Genomic DNA, 27,831 nt, shown 5'->3' with positions numbered 1-27,831 from the left:
ATCATGCATGCATGTGCCCAAACCCACTGTGGGTTTCAGTGCCTGGGTCTGAGAGTGCTCTTGCACTCCAGCTGCGTATCCACAGGTGCATAGAGCTACAAACATAGATTTTAGTTTAAGAAAAGTTATTACACGCTCTCTGCATTCTATGTAGTACGCTAATAATATTTGCATGCCATGTCAATCAGTGATTGTGCTTCAAGTATAGTTCTTGGATCCGGTCTGGATCAGACCAGGGTCTCCACTTGGATAAAGCTAACAAGTCCAAGCAAACAAGCCCGATATTGCAACCCAAGTTGGAGCACCAGAGTAGGAGTACATCCGCTATTGTACAGAAGGTCTTGCTGGAGTGAGGGCTCAGCTAGTCGATAAATCGCTGAGAGATCGAGGCCGAACTACTTCTCCAGACAGACTCGAGAAATAATTGCAAAGTCTTCAACCACGGTGTTCTTCCCAAGGACTCTGATTGTACACTCTCACATGTTTTGTTGAGCACCGTCTGGCAAATTGCACTGTGGTGGCATGACCCTCACTGACTTAGTCACCGTCTGAGACCCTCACCAAGAGCGCTCCTTGGGGGCATAAATACAGCACACACAACGCAGCTGCAGCCTGCTTACAGAGCTGCGCACAGCTATGCTCACAGACCGCAGCAGAAGCTGAGAATTTAAGAAGCATCCGGCCCATCTCCTCCAGAACCTCCCCCAGAGTTTCCTGCAGGCTCAATGGTGCTGATGAGCCCATTGGTCCGGAGGCCTTCGCAGTATTTCTCAGCATCCTCCTGTGGGCATGATACAAGACAAGCAACACCATTTGTGTGCGCTTCCTGCACAGCACAAGAATGTCTACTAGAGAAACCAACTGCAATTTGGAACTGGAATTTGCAGGCCAGTCCCATCAGCACTGCTGTAAACTGCAGGACAAAGGAAAGAACAACAGGCAAACGAGACAGGACTTGCAGGACAAGTGTCATGAATGAGGTGGTGTAAGGGTCTTTGAGCGCTGCCCTTACCTGCATGCAATTGATGGCATCCTCCATCGTGAAATTGTCGAGGACCTTCAACAAGACTTTCACCACGTACTCTCGCCTGTTGAAGTCGTCATTGTGCAGCATGACTCGGTAAAATCGAGGTCGCTGCCTGGTGGTTGCTTTCCTGCAGACATGCACTTACTTGTGGAATGCAGAGCTCCACTAAAAGTTTCCTTCTGGTGCCAGTACTGAAGTGGTGTACGCCATGAGCGTGCTACACCAAAGACCCAATTTCTGGCTCACCCTAAATCAAATCCCGGCAATCCAATCGTTGTGGGCCTATCCAAAACCCCTCCTCCTGATCCAGCAGCACAAGATATGCGCGGAGAAGCATGTGGTCTCTTCAGACCTGCGAGGGCACCACTTCATATGAGACTGTATGTATAATTTGCTTTCGTTGAGATGAAGCTGACGCATTGCATCAGACTAGCGTAGCAGCTTCTAGCCAAACAATGCACCAGTACAGGCTATACTTGGTCGCATGGTTGCAGTGCATGGTTTCAGAACAAAGGGCTGACTAGTAATTCACTCAAACCAATCATCGCGACAATAAGCGTCGCATGTCATGGCATCTGTATGCAGGAATCATGAGGCTTCCACAGCCAATACCAATTCACAGGACTCTTGGCTGAGCACATGAGAATGTCCTCTTGCCTGGTCCAGTCTTGCGAAATGGAGTCGTATTCGCAGCGCTAGAACGACATATATCCTGCAAACACATGATACGGTATTATTTCATAGCTGTCACCAAAAAATTAGCGGGATGAATATCAGAAAAGGGACTCACCTGTTGCAAAGGAACCCTCAGCGACAGAGGTAGGCCCACGACGCCCATGAAGGGCCCACCACAGGTCACACAGCAAGACACTTCGCTATCCGAGGATTATTCAGTAATACGACTCGCAATGCGCCTCTGATTTGCTTCTGGCATGGCACGAAAGTCCACGATACATTACGGTCCTTGACCCTGAGGTTGAGTAGATTCCGTAGATGGTACCCTGGGCCCAATTTTGCAGAGGTGGTGGGCCCAGATGATTCAGCACACGGATTGGCAGACAGGTGCACCTTCAATTGCATGTAGCCAAAAGGAGTCTCAGATGCAGTAGCTTGACTGGAAGGTCATGCAAAAAATGCAAAGTGAAAACGCAGCTGCAGCAGTTCGCACGCGCGGTGGTGGCCTCAGGCTTCAAGGACTTCAAGGTGAAGTTCACACAAAGTTCAAGAACTTGAAGTTCTGATCCGATCATGATGGCATCACGAGTGATGATCATATGAAGATCATGCATGCCATACAGCAGATTAACATACCTGTGGTAACTGCCCCATACAATTGAAGTCCAATGAAGCTGCACTCGAGTTCACTGCAACTTGCTTGAAGCAGAGGGTGAAATGCCAAAAAATGTTTGTTTCATTGATCTAAATGCCAAGTTGGCAAAGTGAGCAGTGCATGATGTCAGCCTGCATGCCACTGCAGAGCCAGCGCCGTGATCATGATGCCATCATGGAAATAATGTCTCGGCTGCCATTTGTACACCTGAAGGCTATGAACTTATGAGGCATGGCACTGAGCTATGCATGCTGCGCTGTAGTATGAGAATGACTTTACAAAGCCTTGCGATAAAAAATTGCCATGTTACCCCAGCAATAAATGTTCGCCAGTGCTCAATGATTACTTGGTCCCCTCGCAGCTGAGCTGCACACTTATCTCACAACAGGGCTACTGGTAACCATGCTCAATCCTCCTCCTCGGCCTCATTGTCGGCGATGTTGAAGTATCTCAACTCGTACACACTGCGCAAAAGCAATCATTATCAGAAAGAGGCCTTGAACAGCTGCGGCAGAAATCTCCTGTTCATGTGATCACAAAACAGGAGGTGTCTTGTATGTTTCCACAAGGCAGCCCTTCTTTCTTGGCGCTCTGACTGCCTTGTGTGTCTGTGTTTTCTTCCTTACATCACTCTTCATGCTTTGCAAGCATTTTAAAGGAGACTCACTTGCGGTCCTTGTTGGAGGCGATGACTCGCAGCCAGTCCCTGACATTGTGCTTCTTAAGGAACTTCTTGGTCAAGTATTTGAGGTACCTGCGGCAAGGAGGGAGATTCAGCATCGCCCATCTGGCACTTTGCCAAGACAAATCAGATGTGTTGAGAGCAAGAAAAACAAGCCCCTCGGCTTACCTCTTCGACATGTGAATCTCTGATGTCACTGTCACCTTTGTCTTGTCCTTTGACACGACCACGTTGTCCCCAAGCACACCTGCTAACAAGAAAATGGCTTCAGCAATTCTTCCCACGCCATCTGAAATCAGAGAGCTCGACTCCATCCGCAGGCCTCCAGAGCTGCACAGCGAGTGATATGAGCAGAAATGCTGGCACCATGCTGGGCGAGCAAGAGACGCACCAGCCTTGTTGTCCACCTTGATCTTGTCCAGCAGGAACTTCTCAAACTCGCCGATCTTCATGATCTTGTCCTCCACTGGCTTGGCGCAGTCGATGACAAAGGTGGCGGGCTTCTTCTTGCCCTTGAGGGGTGCGGCTGCGGGCTTCTTACCCACCGCCATGGTATCCTGCAGTAATCACAAGCACTTTCGTCTTCCAGGTATAATACGGCCCCCAGAGGAAATGATATCTGCCAAGCTGCTGCTGTGCAACGCTTGGGCGATCAAAGGCGGAGCAGGAACAATTTGTGAAGCATCAAAAGTAAAGATCCTCCAAACTTCTCGTGTTGATACCCAAGTAGATTATCAGCCTCAGCAGTTGGCAAGAAGTCCTGAACATGGAATCCACCTAAGATGTTCACGCAAACGCGTGGCATACAGCTGGGAATGAAACACTACACCACTAAACGACTTCAGGATAATTGGACGCATTAGACTTCATGATGATCCACTAAAACTTTCCCCATTAAATGCAGTGCAGAAGGCCAGCCAACGATGACCGACCTCTGCTTCAACGCCGACGTCCCCTCTACTTTATGCCGGCACCTACCCAAGCAGCTGATCGATGACGCCCTTGGGACTCTGGACGTCTGTTGCTTCCCCTTTGTGCACTGCAGAGCTCAGAGAATGCAGTGGCGGCCTCCATCAATTAGTAACCGTCCTGCCCTACAATTGGGTTTAGGGTTTGGCCAAAAGCACTGAGTGACTGGTTGGTCCTGGGATCCAGTAACTGGATTGCAGTTCCTTTACTGACGTCCTCCAAGATCCGATCAGGTTGATTCAAAAGATGTAAGTGGCGAGCGAACAGCCCATTTTTAATGTCGTTCATTCTCGAGGCCGTTGGCCACATCATAAGGAGGAACATGGAGGACCCCAAGGAGAGGGAGGACTACTGGAATGCCCACATAGACAACGTTGACATGAAAAGGAAGAAAGTGTAAGTCCCATGCATGTCCTTGCTGTTCCAATCATGCCTATTGGGCTTCGTTTTCAAACCGACATCTTTTGACCCTTTGTTGCTTCAAGACTGCCTGTACTTCTTCAGATGGTCCTCGAACCTGTTGAACAGGAAGATTTAATGTCATCTTCCCGTTCTCTGCAGGAAGGATGCCATCAACCAACCTGTGAAGCCGTTTGGTTTTTGGAACTCAGCCCCAGCAAACGCAAAGTACAACACAAACTTGGATCCAGGCATCAACACGTTGCCTGGGAGGGCCAAAACTGTGGATGACTGAACCGGAAAGGGTCTTCCTTTGTGGGCATCTTGCCAAGCAATATCTTGTTTAGCACAGGTCAGTGAGGTGGCAGGGCAAGAGTCTTGCCTGGATGTCCATGTGGCCCATTATGAACATAATCAATGCTGGATTTGGCTGTGCACAATAAATGCAGCACTGTATGGAAGTTTCTGTGTGTCAAGGCCAGAAAGAATAGGCACCTGAGTCGCATATTCTGATGAGCGCTGCTATAATTAACTGATTGCGATTGAACGGGTGACCTGCTGCTGGGATTGATGATGGCAGTCGTGTGTTTGTTGAGAGGGCTGGCTCATCAGCCATCCAGAGAATTTGTCTGCTGCAGCAGACCTGCTGTGTCCGCAATTACGTGTGGCCCACTTTCCTCATGGCAATGGCGCCCGTGCTTTGACGGTGTAAATGCAATGTACCCATGTAGGACAGATGCCCATCACGACAAGGATCCGCATGCTGGTTGTATGCAGGGTGAATATAATAAACTCCAACCGAGTCATATGGCCACTTCTGTGGTGCAGGATTTACATAGTGGATCGCACACTCCAACTCATCAGGATCATGATGGCACTATCAGTCTGCATCAATCTGAAAGAATCTTGAGCCCTAGTTGTACAGAAATAGACCAAAGTCTGTCTGCTTACATGCACACACCCTCAACAAAACCTTCTACAACTCATCTGAGGAGGGCCATGACCCTGATTCGGCCAAAGCCTGCTTTGCTACAAACCCTGTACTGGCAGTCTCAGAGAATTTTTGGTGCATTTACACAGTATGGCGTCGCTCAATGAACAGCCTTCCAATGATGTCAAGACCACATGATACACCAGCTACAATCCTGAAGGTCCAACTGCAGCCTTCCGGTCAAACGAGGCCGCAGTGACCCAAGAGCTGCACCCCATCAAATGACACGATGTCGCATCCAGAAGAGCCAAAATTGAAGGACGACACAGGGCCGCAGACAGGCATGTACACAGCTCCCCTGGACTCGTCATGCAGCCTGTGATGCAGGCATGACCAGCGGCCTTGGCAGGAGATCATGCCATTGCAAACCGAGAGGGCGCACTCAGGTGATCTCCTGCAGGGCCTATTGGCGCATGCGTGCCTGCAGGGTGTGCACGTGGTGCATGCTCAGATCTTGACGTTGATCTTGGAGAGGATGCGCTTGCCGTGGGGCGTTCCCCGCAGCGAGGGCAGGTAGGGGCGCATCGCATCCACCAAGTCGTTGTGCAGCTGCGCGGACGACACGCTCAGAGCGCTCTGCAGCACATAGTTGGCGTACGGATCCTGCGCAAACCGGCAACACACATGAGTGGAAAGGGGGGGGGATGGCATCATGCATGCAATCACAGGCTCAGGCGGCAGCCACTGCGTGGGCACATCCGCGACAAAGCCATGCATGCTGCCGCATGTTCCAGCACTTCTCCTCAGGGACGCCCAGCAGATCTCCTGATTCATAACCAGAGAAGCATCCTGTGAGTGATGTGGTGTAAGAGAAGCAATGCAAGCCAATTGGGTAAGGAGCGCGCAAAGAGAGTGCAAGAGGAGTTTACCTGCAGGAGGCGGGGCATGAGGGGGGAGTTGAGGAGCTCGCGGATGACGCGTTCGCGCATTTCGGCCAGGCTCTGGCCGCCCAGCTTGAGGCACTTCTCCACGACGTTGCTGCTGAACTTCTGCTGCGCCAGCTCCGGGTAGTGGCCGCACAGCTGGCGCATGATGGACTCTGTCGCCTCTGAGTGCCCCAGCTCCAGCACGTACTGCACCACGTAGTTCCCAAATGGATCCTGCCACAGCAGCAGCCACGCCGTCAGGATATGCATTATGTTCTGCCCCAGGCATGCAGCTCAGACTGGTGTCCTGTACGAGCCACCCACTGAAAAACGATACAGAGCAAAGGCACGTTTTCTGCTTCAAAAGCATCCTGGGTGATTGGTATTCAGAATGCTGCAGTGCAAGTGTCTAAGCTTCCCAATGCGAGGAACCTTTTTGGGAAGACGACACTTGCATTGCTAGCAGTATGATCCGTAAAGCCTCAGTGAATTAAGGTGCTGATCTATGAGATACTCTCAAGCACAAAGAGGCAAAGAGCTGAAGTGTGCGCACCTGGGAGAGGGGCAGGGCGTGGCTGGTGATCTGGTCGACGAGGCGGCGTTTCTGGGGCGGCGTGGCAAAGTCGATGCAGCGCTGCAGCACGCAGCAGCCGTGGCGGTGCGTGGCGATGTCCATGGTGTGCGCGGCCGCCGCGTCGTACACGAACTGGCTGTCCTCGGGGCCCAGGCGCTGCAGGCAGCGCTGGATCACATGGTTGCCGTTCAGGTCGCGGATGAGCGACACCACTCCCCCACGCAGCGCATCCGTCACCAGTGCCACCTGGGCGCAATTAGCCAACACCCCATCAGGTTTTGGACAGTTAACCCATTTCATAGGTGGATGAGGCTTTGCTCGGCGATCGTCAGGGACTCAATTCCAATTAATAGGTGGATGTGGCTTTGCTCGGCGATCGTCAGGGACTCAACTCCATTTGATCGGTTAATGAGGCTATGATCGTCAGGGACTGGCAGTCCAAGGGAGAAGAGAGCAGTGATCGAAGTATCAATATGAGGGATCACCTGCTCACGGCTCGTCAAGGTCTCGATGAGTTTCTGAACAGCGCGGGTGCCGTGCGTGTTCAGCGCAACCTGAACTAGCTCCTTGCGCTCCGCAGCCTTTTTCAAAACCTGGAAGACAGATTGCATGCTTTCAAGCATATGCAGACAGTGCAATGCTCTGATTTCTAGTGGCAAGTCGTTGCACAGTGAACTGGAGTTGCTGCACACAGAGAGGAGCAGGGCAGTCACCGCAAGGCGCTGGTCTTCCGAGCATCGATCAAGGAGTTTCTGGATGAGGTAGTTGCCAAAGGGGTCCATCATGAGCTCTATGAGGTGCTCCAGGACCTCTGGCAGCACCGCCTGGATGGCCGCAGGGCCCCCCTCGTCAAACTTGCGCTGCAGGAACCGGCACCCATTCTGGTCCTTGGCCACGGCCATCACCTGCTCCACAGTCGCCTTGAATCAGTCTCTTTGTGCTCCCTCCCTTGCATCCAAACCACCACCTGAAAGGGGGCGTGAGGCCTCCTGGAAAGGTGCTACCTGTCTCCCCTCAGTCACAGACATCCCCAGCAGCCTTGTGTACTCTGTTCGTGCATGAGGCGTTGTACAGCTTTCAAGAGGCTGATCAGGCTGAGAGGGTGCGCCCTATACCTGGCCTAGCACCTCCTCGATGCTCTGGAAGCGGCTGGCAAACTGATTGGCGCCGTCCTGTTCAAGGTCTCTCTCGCGCTCACGCTCGCGCTCCAGGTCCCGCCGGTCGCCACGCCTGCCCCGCTTGTCCCGGCCGCCGCGCTTGCCGTCCAAATCCCTGTCCCCGCCCTTGCCGTGCCCACCGCCTACACACAAACACATGGCCGCCTCTCAGCCTTGACACCTACTCCGCTCGTCAGATCTGCTTTATAGTGAAGCACAGGGTACTGTGGCAAAGCAGCGGCATACGAGAGCCCCTACTTTGCACAGTGGAAAGGAAGCCATTGAGAGAGATATGGCATGATCAAAGGACGCACCCATGAGGTTTTGCACGGCGGCAGCGGCGGCAGCAGCGGCTGCTGCGTTGATGTTGGAGTTATTGAAGTAGCCGGGCGTGAGGGAGAGCTGCGCGGCCACCTGGGCGGCCAGGGCCTCGCTGTAGTTGCCTGCCATCTGCGCTTGCTGCAGCGCCGCCAGCGAGGCGTTCCCCTGCTGCTGCATAAGCATGCTCTGAGCCGCCGCCGCCTGCTGCGTCAGCGCTGCCTGATACGCCGCCTGCACCAGCACACGAGGCCGTCAGCATGCCTGCAACATGCATGGCTGTTGCCATATTTTCTCAGACGGCACTAAGCACTCAAAACTGCTCAGTTGAGTCATTTGTGATCCAAGTCTAGTAGAATGCTCTCAGGTAAAAACATGCCTGGTATGCCGCCTGGTACTCCAGGGACCCGAGCAGGCCGCCATTCATGCCGCCCTGGAAGCCATTCTGGCCGGCGGCAGCAGCCGCTAAGGCCGCAGCGTTAGCCGCTAGGCTGACGGCCCCGGGCGTCCCAGAAGGCACCGGAGGCGTCTGCGATGGCAGCGGCGGCGTGTGCGTCATGGGCGGCGGCGTGGAATTGGGCCGCAACCCCCCTGCTGCAGCCATGATGGCCATCAACTGGGCTTGCTGATCGCCTGCACACCCACCAGCACGGCCCCCCTTGAGGACATCCTGCACAATTAAAGGCTGACGAGGCAGCGCGGGAAACACTTGGACTCGCACTTGCAGAGTTGCCAAAGACACGGCGCTGGGGAGGCAAGCATGTGCGCCCACCTTGCTGTGCAAGATGCTGCTGCAGTCCCGCAAGATTTTCTAGCTGCTCCTGCTGGGACATGGGTGGCGGTGCTGGGGAATGCCGATGCTCGTTCATGCCTGCAGAAACGTGTTGTGTGAGCTCTGTTCATAATACTTGCCGCCTGAATGTGGGGACGCGCATCAGGGTGCAACAAAGGGCATTGTGATGGTGTAAGCATACCAAGCTGCTGGAAGGCCTGCAGCATGTTCAGCCCGTTGCCCGGCGCTGGACTCACGCCCCGTTCGTTTATCGGATCAAGGCCTGCACATCATTTGCACTGACTTGTAAGAATCATGGATGGCCTGCACTGCTCACAAAAGAGGATGTCCAATCCTGGTCACATTCATGCAACAGAAAGGCACGCACCGTTCGGTGATGGCGACATTCGGGAGGCAAGGAGCCGCTGCTGTTGTTGGCTGAGTCGATGCTGCAAATGCGGCGGCAGTTTCTCATAGACAGTGCCGTGTTCCAACGGTGGAGGCAGTTTTCGACCGGCCTCTAACTGTGCCCGATAGAATGCCTCATAGTCCTCATCGCAGCGAATGTCTGAGAATCCCTCCGCTGGGGTCCATCGACCGTCCCCGTTGCTTGGCCCACTCACTGCGCCCTTCAATCACGACAAGACAACAGTTGGGATACTGTCCATAGAGTCCACTGGAAAGGTGCCAACCCCGAATTAGGAAGGAATAGTGACTGGAAAACGAAATCCTTTCTATCATGGAACTTCAGCATGGTTCCTTTGATGCCTGTTGCTGGCCATGGGAGCTCACCACTTGAGGCCCACCACCCCAGCGACCTTCCTGCAGGTGGGGTGGTGCCGACGTCGCTCTCGGCACCTCAAATTCATCTATTAACCTATCGACGTTCTTATCAATCTCACGCCTGCGCAAGACACCAGGTTGCAGCCGCTGTCAGGTCCACTTATGGTAGGAACCTCTGCCAATGGTTTGGACGCAATGGAGCATATACCAAGGGTGCTGAAAGCAGCACGATGCCAGACACGTCTTTGAAGCCTGCAGCCATGCTCACCAATTGGGGCTGGAGCTGAGCATGGAGCCCTCGACTGTGTTTCACGTAACGTTCTCCTCACAGCCGTCTTGCAGAGTCCACAGAGCTCCCACTGCAAGCTGGCTGGCTGCCAAGTCTCAGACTCCCGGGCGCATGCCAAAGTTGACCTCTTTCGACATTACATTATTATTTTTCCTTTTTTAATGGGAACAGGGCAGAGATGCAGGCCACCCACCACTGATCAGGTGGGGGCCAACCTGCAGATTGCGCCACCACCACGATCGAGTGGCGGAAAGCGGCGAATCCCTTTTTCTGTGGCGGAGCTCGACTTTAAGTTCCCGATGTCCATGTTGCGGCTAGAGGCATTTTACTTCAAGGCAGGAGGAGCAGTCCTTGAAATTCTTGGATCGGGAGATATATAGATTGATCGGGTGCTCGGTGACGACAGAATATACGGCACCTTGTGTGTTATGCTTGTTCGTCTCTAGCTGCAAAGTGGCTTGCTGTGCCATGGAATACCACATGGACTATGCGGACGTTACAGCCCTGAAGGTGCTGCACATACGCTGTTGTTGTACAGTTTTAGACGTGATTATAGTGCTGCCTTTGAAATTGATGCTGACGTAAACCACCGTTGGACGGCCTGAATGTGTCGCATGTGCTACAGGAATCCGCTGGCGGTGTTCGATATCGTCTTAGGGATTCAGATGCATTGGACAAGGGTAGCAGCTGCGCGGCTGGGGCAGCTGAGACAGGTGTTCAACTCAAGTCCAAGGATGGGTCCGACGCAAGGTGGTGCCCTGGTTATGCGCTTCGTGCCTCCTTTTCTGCTTCAAAGTTTTCTTTCCACATTTCGTAGCCACTACAAGTTACCTTTGCCCCTTCAGAGTGCCCGGAAGCAGAAGCAACAGGATCTGCACACCTAGAGGCAGGGTGAGTGTTGTGTTCCCCTTCATTGCATGATCTGCACCCTTCACACCTGCTCTCATCCTCACCTGCAGTGTTGAAGGACTCCGCTGTCTTTGGTAATCAGTCTCCCTCTCCCTTCAACTCACAGCCTCTCCGTAAAGCTGTCTATCATCGTCCAACGTTGCAACCAAAATGGTGAAAGCGTGCCACCAGCAAGCATGAAAATGGCTGCCAGCAGGTGGAAGGTGGACAGCAGCGTGGGATAATGACCGGGGAAGCCGTTCAGCAAGTCCTGCCATCCCAGCACGGCAAGCGTGCTTGCCATTCAGCTGTGCACGAAGCCAGCTGGCACGGCCATTGCCATGCAGATTTGCCAACACAGCGGCAGCAAGCTCAGTTCCTGGACTCTTATCGTGCTGATGGGACAGCTGTCCTCCCGAAGATGACCACGACAGCTGGTGTTGGGTCACAGCCAGCTGCCTCTGGGGTCAGGCCGGGTCTGGACCTGGAAGGAGAATCCATGTGCGCCCTGAGGAGAGAAATCTCGCGGCTTGATCCGGAGACGTGCGCTGCATTCAAGGAGAGCCTGTATCGCATATCCAGGTGAGCCTGCTGCTACACGTAGAGCAAGTCTTCAGACACTTGATTTGCAGAGAAGTTTAGCATCTGATTAATATAAGGCTTTAAGGGATGATGATTAGAGCTGCATCTGCACTTTGCAGTGTGAGTATTGGTGGAGCAGTACAAAGTGGAGCAGGTCAAACTAAATCGCTGTGTGTACCTGTATTACAGGAACACCAATGTGCGGGTGACTGGTGTGGGCTGTCCTGTGCGACCAGCGTCCGCGGACTACGTTGTTGCCAACCTGATGTACAACAGGATTGCACTGGGCGAGCACTACGCTGCTGAGTTTGGACATGCTCTACCGTCTGAACTGATGCACTGAACCATTCGGGACAATGTACTCATGCCAATGGGACATCCAGGTCTGACTATGCATGTACCATACATAAAGTCCTTCAGTGCGCTGGGTCATCATAAGTAGGCGGATAGCACTGTGCAGCACAATGCTGTTGACAGTGGAACAAATAGACCTTGAGACAGCAATCTCAACTTCAGCCACTTCATGTACAGTTGTTTGCATTCAGTCTGAATCCAGGATCGTCAATGTCACAGGGTGGGCTGAATGCAATATGAGAGAGAAGTTGCAACGATGCAGCCTTCCATGACCCTTCCTTTTCGGATGCTGTGGTGCTTACAAATATTATCGTCCTTGACAATTGTTGACAATTGTTTGCAAATGGCGTACAGATGCTGTCAATACACTATCTTTACGCCTGTAAATTATAACTAGGATGTTACGCTGCTGGTTTCTAGCTGTTTTTAGCCACAATCAAGCTTGCTGTCAATGCATGACTGTCGTGATCAACAATAGCCACGCAAACTGACATATCACAGCAGTATAGTCGAAGCTCATCACATGAACACCATTCCATCTCTTGAGGACACCGGCAACAAACTCCGTCGACTTTAGTACCAAAGCCCACTCTATAAAAAAGATTGCCCGCAGGTCCTGCACAGGTACGAGCCAAAGCATCCTGGACTTGCTACAGACGTTTTGCGCCAGTCTGAAGGCTTTCAACCTACCTCCTTCACTATCCCATGACTGCACAGCACCGTCCTATGCTGCTGTCACAAAATTGGTGAAGATCTGGCTCAGCAAGCTCCCCACACTGGATTGTCAGGCACACTTCGCTCGTTCACAAGACCTGACTTGATCAGTGTTTGACCAGCACCGCATGGCTACACTATACTACACAAAAGAGGGATGAAAGAAAGACTTCCAAAATTGCAGTGGCAAGACTTCCGGATAAGATGGATGCAGCAGGCCTGTCTGTCAAGATTATATCAGTACAAGAAGGCCTCCTGGATCCCAATCTGCTTCACAATGGCTACTCTACTGCACATGCTTGACAAACACGAGCAATAGCGACAGCATCAGGGAAGCGACTATCAGTGCAATCATAGCACTGCGCATATACAAGGAGCTGGCAGCTGCATGCATCTGCTGGAACTCTGCGGCGGACCCTGTTATACACACATTATCTGCCGCCCACGTGACTTGTTGCGCTCTCCCTACCAACGCGACGTCGGCCGCGCCTGATGCTGCCTTGCCGCTGCTGATGCCTGTGTCAACTGCCTCCTCGGCTGCCGGACACATCACCAGCGGCTGCAGCAGAGCCGGTTTGGGGGGTGCAAGCAGAGCGCCTGGTGCCATTGAGGGCAAGCGAGCAGCATCGCCTTCCGGCCGCTGCAGCCTGACTGGCAGCGCATGCGTCCACGCCCACAGCAGCGCCTGCAATGACTACCACCTTCACAAACTACTCGCAGGCTTGCAGAATGAATAGTTATTTGCCTGCATGCTGTGAAGTTCTCGCATCCTGTTTCAGGCAGTCAAACACAAGGGAAGGGTGGCAAAGACCTGTGCGGCGCTCTGCGCGAGGATGCGGATGACCTGGATCAGGAAGTTGGGGTCGAGGATGTGGAGCAGCAGGTGCTTGTCGTCGTGGGGCTCAATGCCCACGCCCCTCCTCAGGTGCTGCGAAGCCGCGCGCATCATCGCCCTCCTGTTGCCGCCCTGGCCCCTGTGCCGCAAGCGCGGCCAGTGCGCCCACATGCGCGAGGATGCCACAGCCTGTCACACATCATGCAGCACTCAAACGCGAAAACGATACAACACCATCTCAAGTCATTGATAGATTTGTGGTCAACTGGGATCAGAAATATCGATATCACGGCATCACAGAGGTCATACCAAGCTTGTCAGATCAGGGACACATCGAGTGTTGAGGTCGTTAGTGCGCACATGGGCTGGCTTCTTGAGGAGGGCCCAGGTTGCGCCGGACCATCGGCTGACGGCGCGGGTGGCCGACGACAGGCGGCTGCCCTTGCCGGGGCCGGTGCCGGCCGCCAACGCCGCAGCGCTGCCGCCTGCCGTGTTGGCCGCAGCGGCGCTCTGAATGGACAGCCGCTGCAGCGCTGCATCCTCCAGCGGCACCAGTGGTGCCTCGCCCCCGTACACCTCCGGCAGCACGCTCGGAGGAATTGTGCTGCGCAAGGCCTCCACCCTGTCCCTCCCCGACAGGAACGCTATCTTGTTCCGCGTCTCGTCCGTGCGGATGAACGGCCGCACCTGCGCGCAGCTCACCCACTGCCTGAGCTGCTGATTGCCCTCAGCTGGAATGAGAGCAGCACAGTTGCGGGGTCATCACGGTTTGTGCGCAGGGTCCTGGGAGCTCACCAGGCGCCAGACGCCCCAGAATATGAGGGGGGCGTTAAGGAACCAAAGCGCGTTCAGGCGCTCGGGGTAGTGTGATTGGAGCAGCTCGAAGATGGCCTGCAGCGCCTTCACATCCAGGTTCCTCGTGCGCAACCCTGCATGAGCATTCAGCTTCAGAGTTCAAGTTCAATCAGGCCTGGCACAGCATACAGGCAATGTGAGGGGCTGTTGGCCAGACCTGACAGGTCGAAGAGGCATTTGATCTGGCCGCCTGAATTCACGCGCAGGTCTGATGCAGCAATGGTGTTGTCCAGGCAGTAGCAGATGAAGCGCTTCGTCTCATCTAAGCTTCGGTTCCCCATATCATGCCGCGCTGCCCAGACCACCAACACGGGGTGGCCCTCATAGTCACAGCCCTGGAGGAAGCACTTCCTGGCCGCCAGCTCATTGGCAATCTCCCCCTGAAACAACCATGTCGCTTGCATAATATGTCAAAATCTTTATGAATTATCTGGCATAGCAAAGTAAAAGACGGGTGCCATATGCCAGATGTGAAGAGTGTGCATTGGGCCCCACCTCGAGGATCCGGCCCAAGGGAATATAGTCTGCCCGCCATTGTGCATGGGCCCTGATGCAAGCCTCAGCCTCATCAACACCGCCTTTTGCCTTGAGCCACCGCTGGAAGAAGTCTTCGGTCACGGGCTCTCCTCCCCTCGCGAGCTGTCCTCTCACGTCCCCATGGCTATCTGATAGTTCCACGAAGGCACAGGTCTCACATATCAGACAAGCTACAGACTCGCAGCAGGTGGGACTGGCGATTAACAGATATTTGTGCTCTTGGGTTGTAGGGCTGCAGTCTGCAGCACACTCAAGCATCCAGGACATCACCACTGAAGGTAGGATCCTACCTATCCGCTTGCGCAGCTCCCCAACCAGTCCGCCAGAAGGCTCTGCCAAGTCTGCGCTCAAAGGGGGTGCAGGCAATGCCAATATGGGCCGGCATGCTTGGCATCGTCGGCCTGGCAATCTGAAGGTCCTCGAAAATACAAGATCTTCACACAGGCGCACGCGCAGGTGGACTGGAGAGGAAGATATAGCGCACAGAAGAGGATTGGTACTGCAACAGACACAGGACGCCTACTTCAAAACTCGATAGGCACAGCACGCCAAGATCAGCTTTAAATGCCAATGAGTTGGCAAATCAGTCATGTTGATGCAGCAAAAGTCGATGTCAACTGGAACAACTATAACTATGTAGGTCGCCATGCGTGACAGCAGAGGGGGTGTTTCATCCCCTTTCGAACGCACCAGGCCAATTCAACACTTCTTGTATCTGCGTCTGTCATTCTCGCAAAAATTCAAACGCTTGTGAAACAGAACAGGTCATACTTCTGAATACAGCCTCTTTCAAAAGCGACAGCGCAACGTTGTCGTCTGAACATCCTTTGCGGTGAAGCGCAACCTCATCTGTCTTAGAATACTCCTGGAATGCAAGTTTTGGCGAGATGGACTGCAAGCCGAAGAATCTAGTCAGATGACATCCCCAGCCCATGAAGGCCGTAGCTAGAGGGAAGCTGTGGCCACAGGGGCTCATCTGATGCCACATCATTGGCACATGCAGCTTGCACTTTATGGACATGAAATGGGCATGACAGGTAACTATGATATCTGTGTTCTAGTGTAGTGCACAGTGCACCGCCTGCATGCAGGGCCTGGGGCCGCGCGGGGCTGTGGCAACCCTTTGCTGTGATCACCCCCATGACCGCCCCCAGGCCACGCGGCATTTGCCAGAGACAGCAGACTATCCAACAGCCTGGACTGAATATGAGTGAGGCCGCTGCGGGCGCCAGTGGCAAGTGTACAGCCCCTGCTGTGTTTTATCCACTGAATCATTCAACGGCAGCCTGAGTGGCTGCATGCACCCAGGGACTGGGCTAATTCTTGGCCACCTTCAAGGTGGAAAGTTTTTGTTACACACGCCCTCCTTCATCATGGCAGTGCTCAAATCCTGCGTGCAGTGCCGAAGGATCCTTGATGCGACCTATAAGCACGACACGTGACTGGCTCAAACCTGCACCTGCAGGTGACCTGTGGGGTGCCTCTGTGATGTCGTAGAGTTCCCTGACCGCCTGCACCAGGTGTGGTTCATCGCTCTTTGTGACGTGCACAATGCCCTTCATGCGGAGTATCTCAGATCTGGGCGCCCCTCCATCCCCGTCATCCCAGAGCAGATCTTCCATCCACCGCTTGAACCTGCAGGCCACTCAAGGTCAGAAAACAGTACTTCACAGAAATTGGGAACACCTTCCTAACCTTCCCACTGCACCTTGAGTACCAAGCCTGACCTCCTCCTCTGGCACACCTTTGAGCAATGAGACTTGGGCACCTCACCTTTCCAAATCTAGTCTGAGGTCTGTCCGTAATGTCAGGGTGGTGATCCCTGCACGCTCTGTATGGGAGTGGTCAATTTCCCTCACATTGCTGGCCTCATTGCTGTCAGGCTGAGTGGCTTCAATGGGGGAATAAACCGTGCCAACTTCTATTGTGTTGCTATCGTGCGAGTGCCTGTTGCTGTGACTACTGCTACTGTGCCTGTGCTCAGCTCTGCTGGAATCTTCGCTGTGCTTCACACTATCTGCGCTGGGTCCTTCATGGACATCTGACCATCTCTCCGACCACAACGAATCTCTGTACATCCCCCTGTCAAGCACTGCCTTGATGTCCACACGGGAGTGCTGGGTGTGCAGGAGGACTGCCTCTGAGTTGATCACCTTGATTCTCGCTTCAGTAGCGCTCAGATCTTCTGGCGTCTCCACCATGTCCACCTGACCAGCCCACAAGTTTCATTGGCAGTTTCTTTCGTTTTTACTCTGCTCCAGAGTTCTGCCCTCAAAGTTCTGCCCTGTCAGGTCATGCATAGTCTACGATTACTTTGCATGGCGTGGCCGCCATTACCTTGTTCAGCAGAATGACATCAGCGTATGCGATCTGCCGCTCGGCCTCATTGATGCCTTCGGTGGGCAGGCGGTCCAGTAGTTGTTTCTGCAGGTTGAGAGCGTCCACAACAGTGATGATGGCATCCAGACAGATGGAGCTGTGGAGCTCCACATCTGTCCACAGAGATGCAGCCACCGGCCCCGGATCTGCCAGACCTGCTCATTCCCATGGCACATTGAGACCAAGCTGGAGACATTGATATTGCACAGCACCATGTGGGGACTGTATATACGCTCACCTGTGGTCTCGATGAGGATGTGATCAAAATTGCGGCGTTGCTCCATAAGGGCCTCCAGAGCGCGGAGGAAGTCATCCTTGACGCTACAACAAAGGCAACCATTTGCGAGCTCAACCCATTCCCCTAAGGAAAAGAGGTCTGCCTCCTGCAGCAGATCACCAAAAGCGTCAGGTATTATATCGCTGTACGTTGGCAGTCAGCTCGCTATGCAATGATCTTTGTCATTTTTGGAGGTGCGCAGCTAGAGCGGTACCTGCTGCTGAAACAGCATTTCTTTCTCCAACCCCTGCTCCTCTCCAAATTCATTCATCACCACTGCTATCTTCATCCCATGTTCTGCTTTCAGTATGTAATGCACAAGGGTGGTTTTACCTACACAGCGAACAGTATCATTCATGAAGTGGCCATCTGTGCTGTGGAAAGCGAGTGAAATTGTCAGATCGAGCTCACCTGCCCCAAGACAGCCTGTTATGATGGTAGCAGGCACGGGCTGGAATTTGTGACTCTCTTCATGCGTCAATGCAACATCATCACTCACTGGCGAAGCATCGATTCCTCCGTTGTCATAGAGGCTGACTGCCAAAGGCACTTCATCTTCGTCAGAATCTGCCTGAGGACGTGCGGCACTCTTTTGTCTATCCATAGAGCTTGCTCTCGTCAATATTCTATTCTACAAGCGTTGAGACAAAGCAGGAGTCAGGCAAGATTCTCATCGGCACGTTTCAAAAGAGGAAACTCCACAAATACGACATTTGCACAAACTACCTGGTCATATATCACCACAATTCTATCTCGATGTTCTAGAGGATCACAAATGATCCATCGTGCTCAAGATCTCCATCAAGAATTCTTGGCGCACGTGCGCTTTCTGGGCAGCTTCAGTTCTTGGGCTGACACTAAGATTCACCTAAGAACCACCACTTCGTGCAATACGGCAATCTGAAGACATGCACAACGCAGGACATGTGGTTAGCGCTGCTACACATGCAGGCAAGTGGTGGCACCATTATATACTGAACTGCAGTGGCTGTCGCGGTCGCGTTCGCGGCCACTGCTGGCCATGAGCCTCATGCTGAGCACATGATGTGCTGTGTCATGATTATAGCAACTCTAGTATTCTCTTTGTGCATGTGTGCACCCTGGTACCAAGCGTCTGTGATGGTAGAGATCCTGCTTTCGTGCAGATTCTCCTCTGGCCAAGTCCAGGTGCCCTGTGTGACTCCCTTCATGAATCAACCGGTACCGATGCTTGAGATTCATTCATGGACAGCTTCTTTACATGTACAAGGTGTCATCCAAGCCAGTGCAAGCCTCTATGTGACTAAGCAGACTGACTGATCACTTTCAGGCAATGTATTGACATCAAAGAAAGTTTTGAGGCATTTCACCAGACCCCACGCGTGCTTCAAGCTACAAGTTGTACACCTCGAGGTGTACCTGAGCTCAGGTATTCGAGAAAAGAGTTCTCAGCAAGAAAAGATCGGATGGACACTTAATAGTATTGTGAGTTCAGAGGCAAACTACAAGATAAGATCTGAACTGGACACCTGCGGACTGTTCATGCTGAGACAGCTCGCTCACACCAGAACCGGAGTTTCAAGAGAGCATGCGTATGTCACGTACTTCTTCATTGGCTTTACCACTACCACAAAGACTTCATCGAGGCTGGCGAATGACTTGTTTCCCGCCCCTTCCTCCGGCTGCTGAGCGGGCAGCATAATTGAAACCACCACATCGCTGTCGGAGTCCTCGCATCCAATCTTTGTTGGGTGCTTGCTGTGCTTGACGTCCTCCTGCACACAAACTCGATTACATTAGATAGCCATCACCAGACACTCCTGAGCCCCAGGCAATTTGCATACTGCATTTCTTGATCACCTACTGGATGTCGCCGTGCAACGCACCTCATGAGTGGCATGCCGAGAAACTGGGGGCATGGCCAAAGGGCCTCCTGCCAGAGCACGCCCACGGAAGCTGCTCATGGTGGCCAGGTAGTTCTGCAGCTGCCGCCGTGCTGCTGCTGCATCCACATTCTGGCTTGCATCCAGGCTGAACACCTGCAAAGGGATAGGCAGTGTCGAGGACGCTTGAATCCGCCTTGCCCGCAGGAGAACCGAGTTCGGGTTCATGGCTATGCCAACGAGAGCTCAAACTTTGGCAACCCACCTCCCGACACTGCAGTGGAGGCATGAGGGGCCGGCCACTCCTGATGCCCACGCTCCCGGTATTCTCCCACACCTTTGCCACACCCCCGTCGGAGCCCCAATCGCTGTACAAAGTGACAGGACCCAAGTCCTGCACAGGCAATTATAATACAGTCAGGAGAATAGCGCGCTACATTGTGTCCCATTGGCAGGCATGAAGCTTGAGCAAAGTTGGCGAGAACCATTCCACACCTTCAAGCGCTGCAGAGCTGATGCCTTTGTCTGAGTGCTGGTTTGCAACACCAGGGCTGCCTCTGCAGACTCCAGATCGAATGCACTGTCATTCGCCTCCTTCAAAGTGCCCAACACGCCCTCTGTCCTGTTGATCACCCGTCCCTCATGTGGTTGATCTGCACGTAACACCCAATCAAGTCTGTTGTTTGGGACCATGGTGCTAGCTGACAGCGTGCCAATCAATAGGCATGGTCACTCACCAGAAGTCCAGTTCCCTTCAGGGAAAGGATCATCTGGCACAGACTGTAACACTCTTCCCCCAGTGCGAGCAGCAGATGGCAGAGCAACGTAGTTGTTCTGCAGTGGCACCTGCAAATGCACACAAGCAGGTTCAGAAATAAAGTTACTCCCAAATAAATAAAAGCTTCTGATGTAGAGTAAGAAGAAATAGCCAGAGCGGGGTGGGAAAGGAAAAGCTCACCGAGCTTCTGGAAGCAGGAATGCTGTTGCTGCCAGGCCAGAAGGGCACAGGCCCCATGAACACAAAGAAGCAGAAGAGGGCCAGGAGAGCTGTGCTGCCAGCTGCAGCACGAGCCCGCTTCTTCGTGTCCGCCTTCTTGGCACGAGAACCCGCCCCGTTTGCTGGCTCCGGGCGTGTCACAGGCAACCTCTGGATTGCAACCTGCCCAATATCATCACGCTCAAGTTCAGCAAAATTCTACCCTGTTACCAAGGTAGTTGAGAGAGTCTCACGCGTCTCATTTCAGTTGAACCACATAAGATGATGAACTGATTACCTTTGGCGTGGGGCCCATGTAGGGCATGCCAGGCATCCATGGCATGTAGGGCACCGGCATCCTTGCTGGCACAGGAACACTGCCTGGGTGCGCAGGCATCGCAGGGGGTGCCGAGCCATTGCCCTGGACAGCAGCCAGCTGGTGGCGCAGAGCGGCATTCTCGGCAGACAACCCCGCCACCAGACCTGCAACACAGCCCAGTCCTCAGTATGCCTGCACTGACAGACATTCCATGCACAGCAAACTGCGCTTCAACGCAACCTTTCAACAGCACCCTGTTGTTTCACAGGGTGTGACGCGGCTTGAGTGGGAACTTGCCAGTGAGGTGGGTGTTTTGAGTCTGGAGCTCCGCATTGCGCCGCTCAAGTTCCTCAAGCTGCATCTTCCTGCGCTGCCTGGACTGCATAGCACTTTCCCGGTTGCGCTGCATGCGCGCCTGCCGCTTCTGCTCATCTTCGCCGCCATTCCCTTCCGGACTGCCTGCCCTGGAGCCCTGATTGTAGGAACACGAGCTTCATGTTTTACTGCTTCTGGTCATAGGTACTGTGTGGCCTAGAACCTGAAGATATTTGGGCACCTAAAAAGTCATGGCACTCTTTCATGCTTGTGTGGCACAATTTGTGGGAGGAGCTGTACCTCATTATGCTTGCTCAGGCAAGGGCTACAAGGGCCACCATCCTCTTGCTCCCCAGAAGAGGCAGCGTCACCGTCAGCCATGCGGCGCCGTTTGTGACAAACATCAGAGCTGCTCTGCGGGCTCTCTTCACAGGGGTTGCTATCATTGCTGCTGGTGGGTCTCTCAACTTGGTGCTGGCTGAGAGTGGCCTGGGCTGAGTCTGCAAGCTGTCGCCCGTGGCCAGTGCTGCAGCTGCTGTCCAGAGGGTTGAATGGTACAGCAGTGGTACCAGTGGCCATCAAGGCGCTTTCGCCCTCTGGCGTGTGCAGGCACCGCTCCCCAAGCTTGCTTGCCAGCCCTGCTGAAGGGCCCACACTGGCCTGGCTGCAGGGTGATGTGTGCCCGCAGCAGCTTCCAGTGATATGACAATCAGCTTGCAAAACGCCGTTGTCGCTATTCTCGCAAAACTGCAGCAAGAGGTCGTCCAGGGAAGGAAGATCAAGGTCGTCCAGCAAATCCATCCCTTCTGGCAGCTCCAAAGCAGTGCTAACCAAAGCACTGCAGACAAACGAAACCACCTATTTGCTAGTGACACCGCTACATCAGGGCTATAATACAGTTGAAGGAGGACAAGCTGGGCATAACGAAGCTTCGTGAAGGTGCAGTGCTTGATCTTCAAATGTTTTGCAAGAGTGGTCACCTTGATTGGGAAATGTCCGGATTCATGTTGCGATGGATGTTGCCAGAAACCTGTTGGGCACAAGAGCCACGTTCGTGCTGAGTTTGAAAGTAGCACTGGCTAGTTGCAAGTAGACCCAAACTCTTGAGATCCATTTTCGAACGAAAAATACCTATCGTGCCTTTCCAATATCATACCTCAAGATTATCATTGACGTTCGTTGAGATCTGGTGTTCCAAGGAGTGCGAAAGACTCCTTGTCAACTATTTCTCAGTCCTGCCCAGCTTTCCTGGACGAGCAGGAAGAATCCCGTTTGGACTTGGTGCTTTCTCTAAAAGTCAGGTTACGGTCACATCTATTGTGCCAATCGATGTTCCGGTCTCCAAAAGTGTGAACATCTCAATTGAACAACTGCGAACCTGGAATCTACGGGCCGAGATCAGTTCTGGATCCGGGTCCGTACATTCATGATTACGGGCGCGGGCATTTTATAGGAATGAAGCATGCTCTTTTGCACACTCCTTGGTTAGCATCCCGTCAAGCATCGCACTTAGTATTATAGATCTGCCCTAGCTGGGTAATTCTTCTGCATACAGGGTACAGGCACGAGGTCAACGTCCTGGTTGATCCTCACCGCAGTTTAGGGCAGCGAGAGAAAGCTTATGTGAGACTTGGCTGACTCCTTGCGAACTGTGTCCAGCTTCAGTCAGCTGGAGTGAACTCAGGTCTTATAAGAAGATGGCATCCGGTTTTTGGGGTGTCACTGGCTTCTTCATCGCGCTGGAGGTCATATTTGCACTCAGTGTTGCCTTCACAGGAGGAAAGAAGGACGAAAAGCAGTGCGTTCTCTTCCAATTCGCAGATCTTCTTGTTCATCTTGTGCTTCCATGTTGTCCAATCACAGTGTCATATCGTTACTAGCTTCCTAGCAAGACTGACCTGCCAGTCTCCTCTTGACAGGTTGAGACATCTATTGTGTCTCCTGGCCGTCGTCTGCTGCTGGTTACTGTAAGTATTTTCCTTGCCGTTGCTCCTTCGTGGCACATTATCCATTGCGTGAAGCCTGCTTCAAACATACACCAGGGCCAAGACCGAGGTTCGTTATGTGCAGGTGGTGCTTTGTGTACATCGCGCAAATGCATCCCCTTATTCGTCCAGTGCTGCAAAACGTCTGATTACTGGTCTGGAATGCCCTGGAACTTGTCCCTGCGAAGCTTTTCACCGTGTCTCAGTGATTTACCAGAGTCACTGGTCAGCTTAGTTGGTGTCACTTCATAAATACCGGTGGATAAATGATGTCAAGTGTATGTGCAGTAGCATCAGAGTGGTCAGCAGCCCTTGACATGGGCCCCTGTGCGTCTGTAACGGTTTAAAACGTTATCAAGTTGAATTGGAGGCAAGACACACCACTGGCAGGCACTGCGAACAATGTAAGGAGACAGAGCTGCTTTTTTTGGCAATGTCTGCAACAAAGATGATATCTCTTTTATTTATGCCTCTGTTATTGTAAACTACACACAAGAACGGCTGAATGTTGCAGGCAGCTGGTTCAGTGCATATTTACACTGTACAGTGTACATTATACGACAATTTCCATTTCAACTTGCTACATGGTGAATGAACGTCAAATTTTATTTCCTCAGGGCTTCACACTCCAATTTTACTCAAACTCCAGGAGCTCCAAGGGCCTGCCTGCCAGAGGTGCTGCTAAGCTCAAGCAGAGTGTACAGCCGTCAAAATTGGACCGAGCCTATCCATGGACCCTCTAATGATACAACATGCTGTTCAAAGAGAAAAGCATTCACGTCACCGTGATGGTGACCATAGGCTTGCTGTGACTCAACACACACCGCTCCATCAAACTAAGATCTTCAGCTAATCTCAGGTAACCCACATTGTCCAGTACAGATCGCCACTTCAGGCCAGAATGGGCTCAAGAGTGGACTTTGCAGCCTTCAAGTTTGACTCAGGAATGGTGGTGTACTGGCCCAGGATCTCTCTGAACTCATCGCCGCTGATAGTTTCACGCTCTTGCAAGAGCTCCACAATCTTGTCAATGGCCTCACGGTTTTCCCTGCACGACAGAATCATGGTGAGGAAAATCTAAATTCACGTATGCATAAGACGTGCGTCAGCACAGAACATCACAACATTTAGGGGGTCTAGTGCATAAGACGTGCGTCAGCACAGAACATCACAACATTTAGGGGGTCTAGTGCTGCCCACCTGATGTGTGTGAGCGCTTCCTCATACGCCTCTGCTGCAATCTTCTTCACAGCGTCGTCGATCTTGCGCTGCAGTGACTCGGAGGTGCCATTGCGAGCCATCATGCGCATGATCATGTCACCCGACTGTGCAGAGGGGTCCAGCAGGCTCCAGGGGCCAATGTCTGAGAACCCATAGTTCACCACCATCTGCCGCGCCATGTTGGTCACCTGCAAAATGGCAAGTCGCGAGTGAGCCTCTGCACACAGCAACATGGGCACACATTATACGGGAAGGAAGAGGTGGGGAAAGATTAAGAGATGCATGGTGCACACCTGCTGCAGGTCGCTGGATGCGCCAGTGGTAACCTCGGCATCACCAAAGATGATCTCCTCGGCGGCACGACCGCCCAGAGCGCCCACAATGCGCGCAAAGATCTGCTGCTTGCTGATCAGGGTCGGGTCCTCGCCTGGGATGAACCAGGTCAGGCCCCGGGCCTGGCCTCTGGGAATCAAAGTCACCTGCACATCAAGGGCGCATATTGGTTCAGTCCTGTCATCCTTACCCTCTGCAACCAACTCTGTTCAAATACTATTGATCCCCTTGTTTTTGGGATGAGGTATTAGGAAACTTTGTCCAAAACAAGAAAAGAAGGCAGGGGCAGCTTACCTTCTGCACGGCGTCATGGCCGGGCGTGAGGGTGCCGCAGACAGCATGGCCGACCTCGTGGTATGCCACCAGGGACTTGGACTTGCCGTCCACCATCGGGGTGCCCTCCATGCCTGCCACGATGCGGTCAACGCTGTCGTCAATCTCCTTGTTGCTGGTCGCTGCCTTGCTGCGGCGCCCTGTCAGAATGGCCGCCTGCACATAAAAAAAATTAGTGATCAGTACGTGCTTTCAAGCATCAGTAGTATGCCTTACTTGGTAGTGAGGTCACTGCTAGAAAACTCTTCCAGGACAAGCCAGGAAACATTCACCTCGTTCAGCAGGTTGGCCAAGTCAGCTCCAGAGAAGCCTGGGGTGCGCATGGCGATTTGTGACAGGTCCACCTCGTCAGCAAGCTTCTTGTTCTTTGCGTGTACCTTCAGGATTGCCAGACGGCCCTTCTGGTCAGGCACATCCACAGTGACCTGCGGAAGCACTCAGCTTTCAAGCAATGTATGCAAAACCATACATGCCTTCAAGCTTGTTGTTCATTGGTATCACTCATTCTGCACCAGCCCCCACCTGTCTGTCAAAGCGACCAGGACGCAGCAGTGCATTGTCCAGGATGTCAGCGCGGTTGGTAGCAGCAATCACGATGATGCCTGTGTTGCCCTCAAAGCCGTCCATCTCTGTGAGCAGCTGGTTCAGCGTCTGCTCGCGCTCATCGTTGCCGCCTCCAACACCAGTTCCACGAGACCGGCCGACCGCATCGATTTCATCCACAAACACAATGCACGGGGCATTCTCCTTGGCCTGCACAGTGGGTCCCCACATCGAGAACTACACGTAATATTGTGCATGCTTGACTAAGCCTCAGGAACCCCAACATGCTGGAGCTCCACGGAAGCTGTGCAAGGAAGGCAACAAGGAAGCACCTTCTTGAAGAGGTCACGGACACGGGATGCTCCAACACCCACAAACATCTCCACGAACTCAGATCCAGAGATGGAGAAGAATGGGACGCCGGCCTCTCCAGCAATGGCCTTGGCCAGCAGGGTCTTTCCTGTGCCTGGTGGGCCCACCAGGAGCACACCCTTGGGGATCTTGGCTCCCACTGCCGTGAACCTCTCTGGCCGCTTCAGGAACTCCACCACCTGGACAAGAATGCTCAATCTTTCATAAAAAACTTTTCTGCTGCAACTTGAACATCTCGTGCTTGAGCACAAGAACTCCACAATTTTGTTTAGTTATAGCTTGTGTGCAAAAGCCAGATTGACAAGACATCAACACAAGACGACAGAGTGTGCACCCACCTCCATGAAGTCCTGCTTGGCCTCGTCGACGCCAGCAACATCATCAAAGGTGATGCCTGTGTTGGGCTCCATCTGAAACTTGGCCTTGGACTTGCCGAACGCCAGTGGGTTGTTGCCACCGGGGCCGCCAACGCCACCCTGGGAGCGCCTCGACAGCAGGAACAGCCCACCCACCAGCAGCAGGGGGAACGCTAGGTTTCCTGCATAAAAGGGTGCACGGGGAGTTGAATGTCTGGTATGCCAATGCTTGTTCATCATGAACTTCAGCAAGTCTCCTTTGAGAGAAAGAGCAACAAATCGACAGATGGGCTTGTGAAAGCTGGCGCTGGCATACCAAGCAGGTTCAGGAAGACGGCGCCGCCATCCTCTGTGTTTGAGTGTGCAGCAAAGTCGACATTCTTCTCGCGGAATCGCTGCAGCAGCTCCTGGCTGGTGCCTGGCAGCTGCACACGGACGCGCTGCACGCGGTTGCCCAATTCTGGGCTCACCGCCTCCACAATAGCAATTGTGCCATTCTCATACAGATCCACCTGGGAATATGCTACAGCCATTCAGTACAGCGCAATCATTAAGGCAGCAGTGTTTTAGACTACCAACAAGCAAAACACCACAGCACAACAGCAGACAGAAAGCCTCACCTTCTTCACTCTGCCCATGTCCAAGTACTCCAGGAATCTGGAGTATGACATACGGGAAGATGCAACACCAGAGGCATCCTCTGCACGAGCTGCAGCAGCAGGGACAACAGCCACAGCTGCAGCCAAAGCTCTGCAGATATAGCAGATAAGGACATCAGACAATTGATCTAAGTCAAAGAACAGGGAAGCAAGCAAGCAAGCAAGACGAAAGAAGAACAGGAAGTCATCAACATAGATAATCAGCCAAAGACGTGACATGCCTGCGGATCAGGTCCCGCCGGTTGTTGTCTGTGGGTGCATTCTCCTGCAAAATCAGCAGCTGACCTCAGAGATCCGCTACTGAACAAGCAGGCAAGCACATTCTGATAAGCTACCAGGAAATGTGCACAAACTGATTAAATGCAAATTTGTGGTGGCCATTTCAACATTTCAGACACGAAGGCACTTACAGCGCTGGCACGGACAGCACGTCGAGGACCGCGAGCGTGGATGGTGCACCCTCTACCTGCGAGAGTATGCAAAGAGAATTTAGATGAGGCAGAATGTGTGATTAAAAAAACTAGGAGAACAATAGCAGGGAGTGCTCACCAGTTGTGGATGGGAGGATACTCAGGTGCGTGGTGCGATTGTGGCTCAAAGTAAAAGGCCTCATCGAACCGGTGGATGTCTGCGACATCATGATGGAAACAATTTTGGAACTACTGTATCAAGCTGTGCGTATTCTTTGATTGAACCGCGGTGTCCAGGCTAGATTATAAGACACTTCTGAGGTGTTCTAGTGAATGGAGAGGCGTGGCGGTCTCCTATCCAAGCCCTCCCTTCCCCCCAATGCATCTGTAACCCTAGGGGGTGCATGATAGTAAATTCGGAATTCCTTGCATGCATGAATTATAAGCAATTTCCTGTGTAAATTCCTTCCTTCCTTCCTGCAGCGTGAATGATGTGACAATGCGTCATGTTGTTCTGTTACTGGGCACAAAGTGTTGTGTGTGTACACCCATATGGTACACTTTCTGTT

General features: G+C 52.9%; 11 protein-coding genes across 11 annotated transcripts; 3 read left to right on the top strand and 8 right to left on the bottom strand.

Annotated features, from left to right (window-relative positions):
- Positions 1–117: 117 nt before the first annotated feature.
- COCSUDRAFT_27563 (ClpS-domain-containing protein) lies at positions 118–1,894 on the bottom strand. The gene is made up of 5 exons (XM_005650474.1): positions 1,818–1,894; positions 1,685–1,739; positions 1,274–1,379; positions 1,013–1,154; positions 118–826 (listed from the first exon to the last, which is right to left on the bottom strand). The coding sequence occupies exons 1-5, from the start codon at positions 1,863–1,865 to the stop codon at positions 668–670; spliced, it is 510 nt and encodes a 169-aa protein (XP_005650531.1). The 5' UTR covers positions 1,866–1,894; the 3' UTR covers positions 118–667.
- A 724-nt stretch (positions 1,895–2,618) lies between these two features.
- Positions 2,619–4,063, bottom strand: COCSUDRAFT_52644 (ribosomal protein L22 component of cytosolic 80S ribosome and 60S large subunit). The gene is made up of 5 exons (XM_005650473.1): positions 3,972–4,063; positions 3,431–3,596; positions 3,208–3,286; positions 3,025–3,111; positions 2,619–2,821 (listed from the first exon to the last, which is right to left on the bottom strand). The coding sequence occupies exons 2-5, from the start codon at positions 3,588–3,590 to the stop codon at positions 2,764–2,766; spliced, it is 384 nt and encodes a 127-aa protein (XP_005650530.1). The 5' UTR covers positions 3,591–3,596; positions 3,972–4,063; the 3' UTR covers positions 2,619–2,763.
- A 147-nt stretch (positions 4,064–4,210) lies between these two features.
- On the top strand, positions 4,211–5,149 carry COCSUDRAFT_52643 (hypothetical protein). Its single transcript, XM_005650472.1, has 2 exons — positions 4,211–4,404; positions 4,570–5,149. The coding sequence occupies exons 1-2, from the start codon at positions 4,286–4,288 to the stop codon at positions 4,700–4,702; spliced, it is 252 nt and encodes an 83-aa protein (XP_005650529.1). The 5' UTR covers positions 4,211–4,285; the 3' UTR covers positions 4,703–5,149.
- Positions 5,150–5,845: 696 nt separating this feature from the next.
- Positions 5,846–8,378, bottom strand: COCSUDRAFT_27559 (ARM repeat-containing protein; the record flags this gene model as incomplete). Its single annotated transcript, XM_005650471.1, has 7 exons — positions 8,310–8,378; positions 7,954–8,138; positions 7,552–7,743; positions 7,324–7,431; positions 6,818–7,084; positions 6,268–6,498; positions 5,846–6,001 (listed from the first exon to the last, which is right to left on the bottom strand). The coding sequence occupies exons 1-7, from the start codon at positions 8,311–8,313 to the stop codon at positions 5,846–5,848; spliced, it is 1,143 nt and encodes a 380-aa protein (XP_005650528.1). The 5' UTR covers positions 8,314–8,378.
- A 284-nt stretch (positions 8,379–8,662) lies between these two features.
- COCSUDRAFT_64928 (hypothetical protein) lies at positions 8,663–10,300 on the bottom strand (the record flags this gene model as incomplete). Its single annotated transcript, XM_005650470.1, has 6 exons — positions 10,137–10,300; positions 9,878–9,989; positions 9,474–9,714; positions 9,288–9,368; positions 9,086–9,184; positions 8,663–8,946 (listed from the first exon to the last, which is right to left on the bottom strand). The coding sequence occupies exons 1-6, from the start codon at positions 10,157–10,159 to the stop codon at positions 8,663–8,665; spliced, it is 840 nt and encodes a 279-aa protein (XP_005650527.1). The 5' UTR covers positions 10,160–10,300.
- A 1,166-nt stretch (positions 10,301–11,466) lies between these two features.
- On the top strand, positions 11,467–12,385 carry COCSUDRAFT_64927 (hypothetical protein; the record flags this gene model as incomplete). The annotated part of the gene is made up of 2 exons (XM_005650469.1): positions 11,467–11,627; positions 11,817–12,385. 2 exons carry the CDS (start codon positions 11,467–11,469, stop codon positions 11,968–11,970), a joined length of 315 nt encoding a protein of 104 aa, XP_005650526.1. The 3' UTR covers positions 11,971–12,385.
- A 1,673-nt stretch (positions 12,386–14,058) lies between these two features.
- On the bottom strand, positions 14,059–14,928 carry COCSUDRAFT_10686 (CRAL/TRIO domain-containing protein; the record flags this gene model as incomplete). The annotated part of the gene is made up of 4 exons (XM_005650468.1): positions 14,059–14,217; positions 14,326–14,459; positions 14,543–14,765; positions 14,881–14,928. Coding segments are annotated over 4 exons (564 nt in total), but the record flags the coding sequence as incomplete, so codon positions are not given.
- Positions 14,929–16,274: 1,346 nt separating this feature from the next.
- Positions 16,275–18,341, bottom strand: COCSUDRAFT_27556 (cobW-domain-containing protein; the record flags this gene model as incomplete). Its single annotated transcript, XM_005650467.1, has 7 exons — positions 17,990–18,341; positions 17,793–17,911; positions 17,540–17,684; positions 17,260–17,459; positions 16,962–17,129; positions 16,696–16,805; positions 16,275–16,557 (listed from the first exon to the last, which is right to left on the bottom strand). Exons 1-7 carry the CDS (start codon positions 18,180–18,182, stop codon positions 16,275–16,277), a joined length of 1,218 nt encoding a protein of 405 aa, XP_005650524.1. The 5' UTR covers positions 18,183–18,341.
- Positions 18,342–21,379: 3,038 nt separating this feature from the next.
- COCSUDRAFT_64925 (hypothetical protein) lies at positions 21,380–22,378 on the bottom strand (the record flags this gene model as incomplete). The annotated part of the gene is made up of 3 exons (XM_005650466.1): positions 22,207–22,378; positions 22,031–22,080; positions 21,380–21,888 (listed from the first exon to the last, which is right to left on the bottom strand). Coding segments are annotated over exons 2-3 (534 nt in total), but the record flags the coding sequence as incomplete, so codon positions are not given.
- A 164-nt stretch (positions 22,379–22,542) lies between these two features.
- COCSUDRAFT_52641 (hypothetical protein) lies at positions 22,543–23,388 on the top strand. Its single transcript, XM_005650465.1, has 3 exons — positions 22,543–22,848; positions 22,970–23,017; positions 23,121–23,388. Exons 1-3 carry the CDS (start codon positions 22,748–22,750, stop codon positions 23,182–23,184), a joined length of 213 nt encoding a protein of 70 aa, XP_005650522.1. The 5' UTR covers positions 22,543–22,747; the 3' UTR covers positions 23,185–23,388.
- A 167-nt stretch (positions 23,389–23,555) lies between these two features.
- Positions 23,556–27,557, bottom strand: COCSUDRAFT_22213 (hypothetical protein). Its single transcript, XM_005650464.1, has 13 exons — positions 27,402–27,557; positions 27,263–27,318; positions 27,074–27,117; positions 26,814–26,943; positions 26,510–26,705; positions 26,176–26,375; positions 25,798–26,016; positions 25,445–25,675; positions 25,195–25,347; positions 24,884–25,078; positions 24,550–24,735; positions 24,236–24,444; positions 23,556–24,083 (listed from the first exon to the last, which is right to left on the bottom strand). The coding sequence occupies exons 1-13, from the start codon at positions 27,490–27,492 to the stop codon at positions 23,927–23,929; spliced, it is 2,067 nt and encodes a 688-aa protein (XP_005650521.1). The 5' UTR covers positions 27,493–27,557; the 3' UTR covers positions 23,556–23,926.
- Between the last annotated feature and the right edge of the window lie 274 nt (positions 27,558–27,831).

The sequence above is a fragment of the Coccomyxa subellipsoidea genome (assembly GCF_000258705.1).
Source record: "Coccomyxa subellipsoidea C-169, whole genome shotgun sequence".
Lineage (NCBI taxonomy): Eukaryota > Viridiplantae > Chlorophyta > Trebouxiophyceae > Coccomyxaceae > Coccomyxa > Coccomyxa subellipsoidea.
The sequence above is the reverse complement of the archived record's forward strand: the minus strand, read 5'-3'. Positions and strand labels throughout refer to the sequence as shown.

Coding starts and splice junctions, on each gene's coding strand:
- COCSUDRAFT_27563 (XM_005650474.1), bottom strand. CDS start 1,865: ATGGGCGTCGTGGGCCTACCTCTGTCGCTGAGGGTTCCTTTGCAACAG. Junction 1,380..1,684: donor ATTTCGCAAGACTGGACCAG/GCAAGAGGACAT, acceptor GTGCCCTCGCAG/GTCTGAAGAGACCACATGCT. Junction 827..1,012: donor ATGCCATCAATTGCATGCAG/GTAAGGGCAGCG, acceptor TGTGCTGTGCAG/GAAGCGCACACAAATGGTGT.
- COCSUDRAFT_52644 (XM_005650473.1), bottom strand. CDS start 3,590: ATGGCGGTGGGTAAGAAGCCCGCAGCCGCACCCCTCAAGGGCAAGAAG. Junction 3,287..3,430: donor CAAGGTGGACAACAAGGCTG/GTGCGTCTCTTG, acceptor TCTTGTTAGCAG/GTGTGCTTGGGGACAACGTG. Junction 2,822..3,024: donor GCCTCCAACAAGGACCGCAA/GTGAGTCTCCTT, acceptor GCTTTTGCGCAG/TGTGTACGAGTTGAGATACT.
- COCSUDRAFT_52643 (XM_005650472.1), top strand. CDS start 4,286: ATGTCGTTCATTCTCGAGGCCGTTGGCCACATCATAAGGAGGAACATG. Junction 4,405..4,569: donor GACATGAAAAGGAAGAAAGT/GTAAGTCCCATG, acceptor CGTTCTCTGCAG/GAAGGATGCCATCAACCAAC.
- COCSUDRAFT_52641 (XM_005650465.1), top strand. CDS start 22,748: ATGGCATCCGGTTTTTGGGGTGTCACTGGCTTCTTCATCGCGCTGGAG. Junction 22,849..22,969: donor GGAAAGAAGGACGAAAAGCA/GTGCGTTCTCTT, acceptor TCCTCTTGACAG/GTTGAGACATCTATTGTGTC. Junction 23,018..23,120: donor GTCGTCTGCTGCTGGTTACT/GTAAGTATTTTC, acceptor CGTTATGTGCAG/GTGGTGCTTTGTGTACATCG.
- COCSUDRAFT_22213 (XM_005650464.1), bottom strand. CDS start 27,492: ATGATGTCGCAGACATCCACCGGTTCGATGAGGCCTTTTACTTTGAGC. Junction 26,706..26,813: donor ACATGGGCAGAGTGAAGAAG/GTGAGGCTTTCT, acceptor GCATATTCCCAG/GTGGATCTGTATGAGAATGG. Junction 24,445..24,549: donor CATCCAGCGACCTGCAGCAG/GTGTGCACCATG, acceptor GCCATTTTGCAG/GTGACCAACATGGCGCGGCA.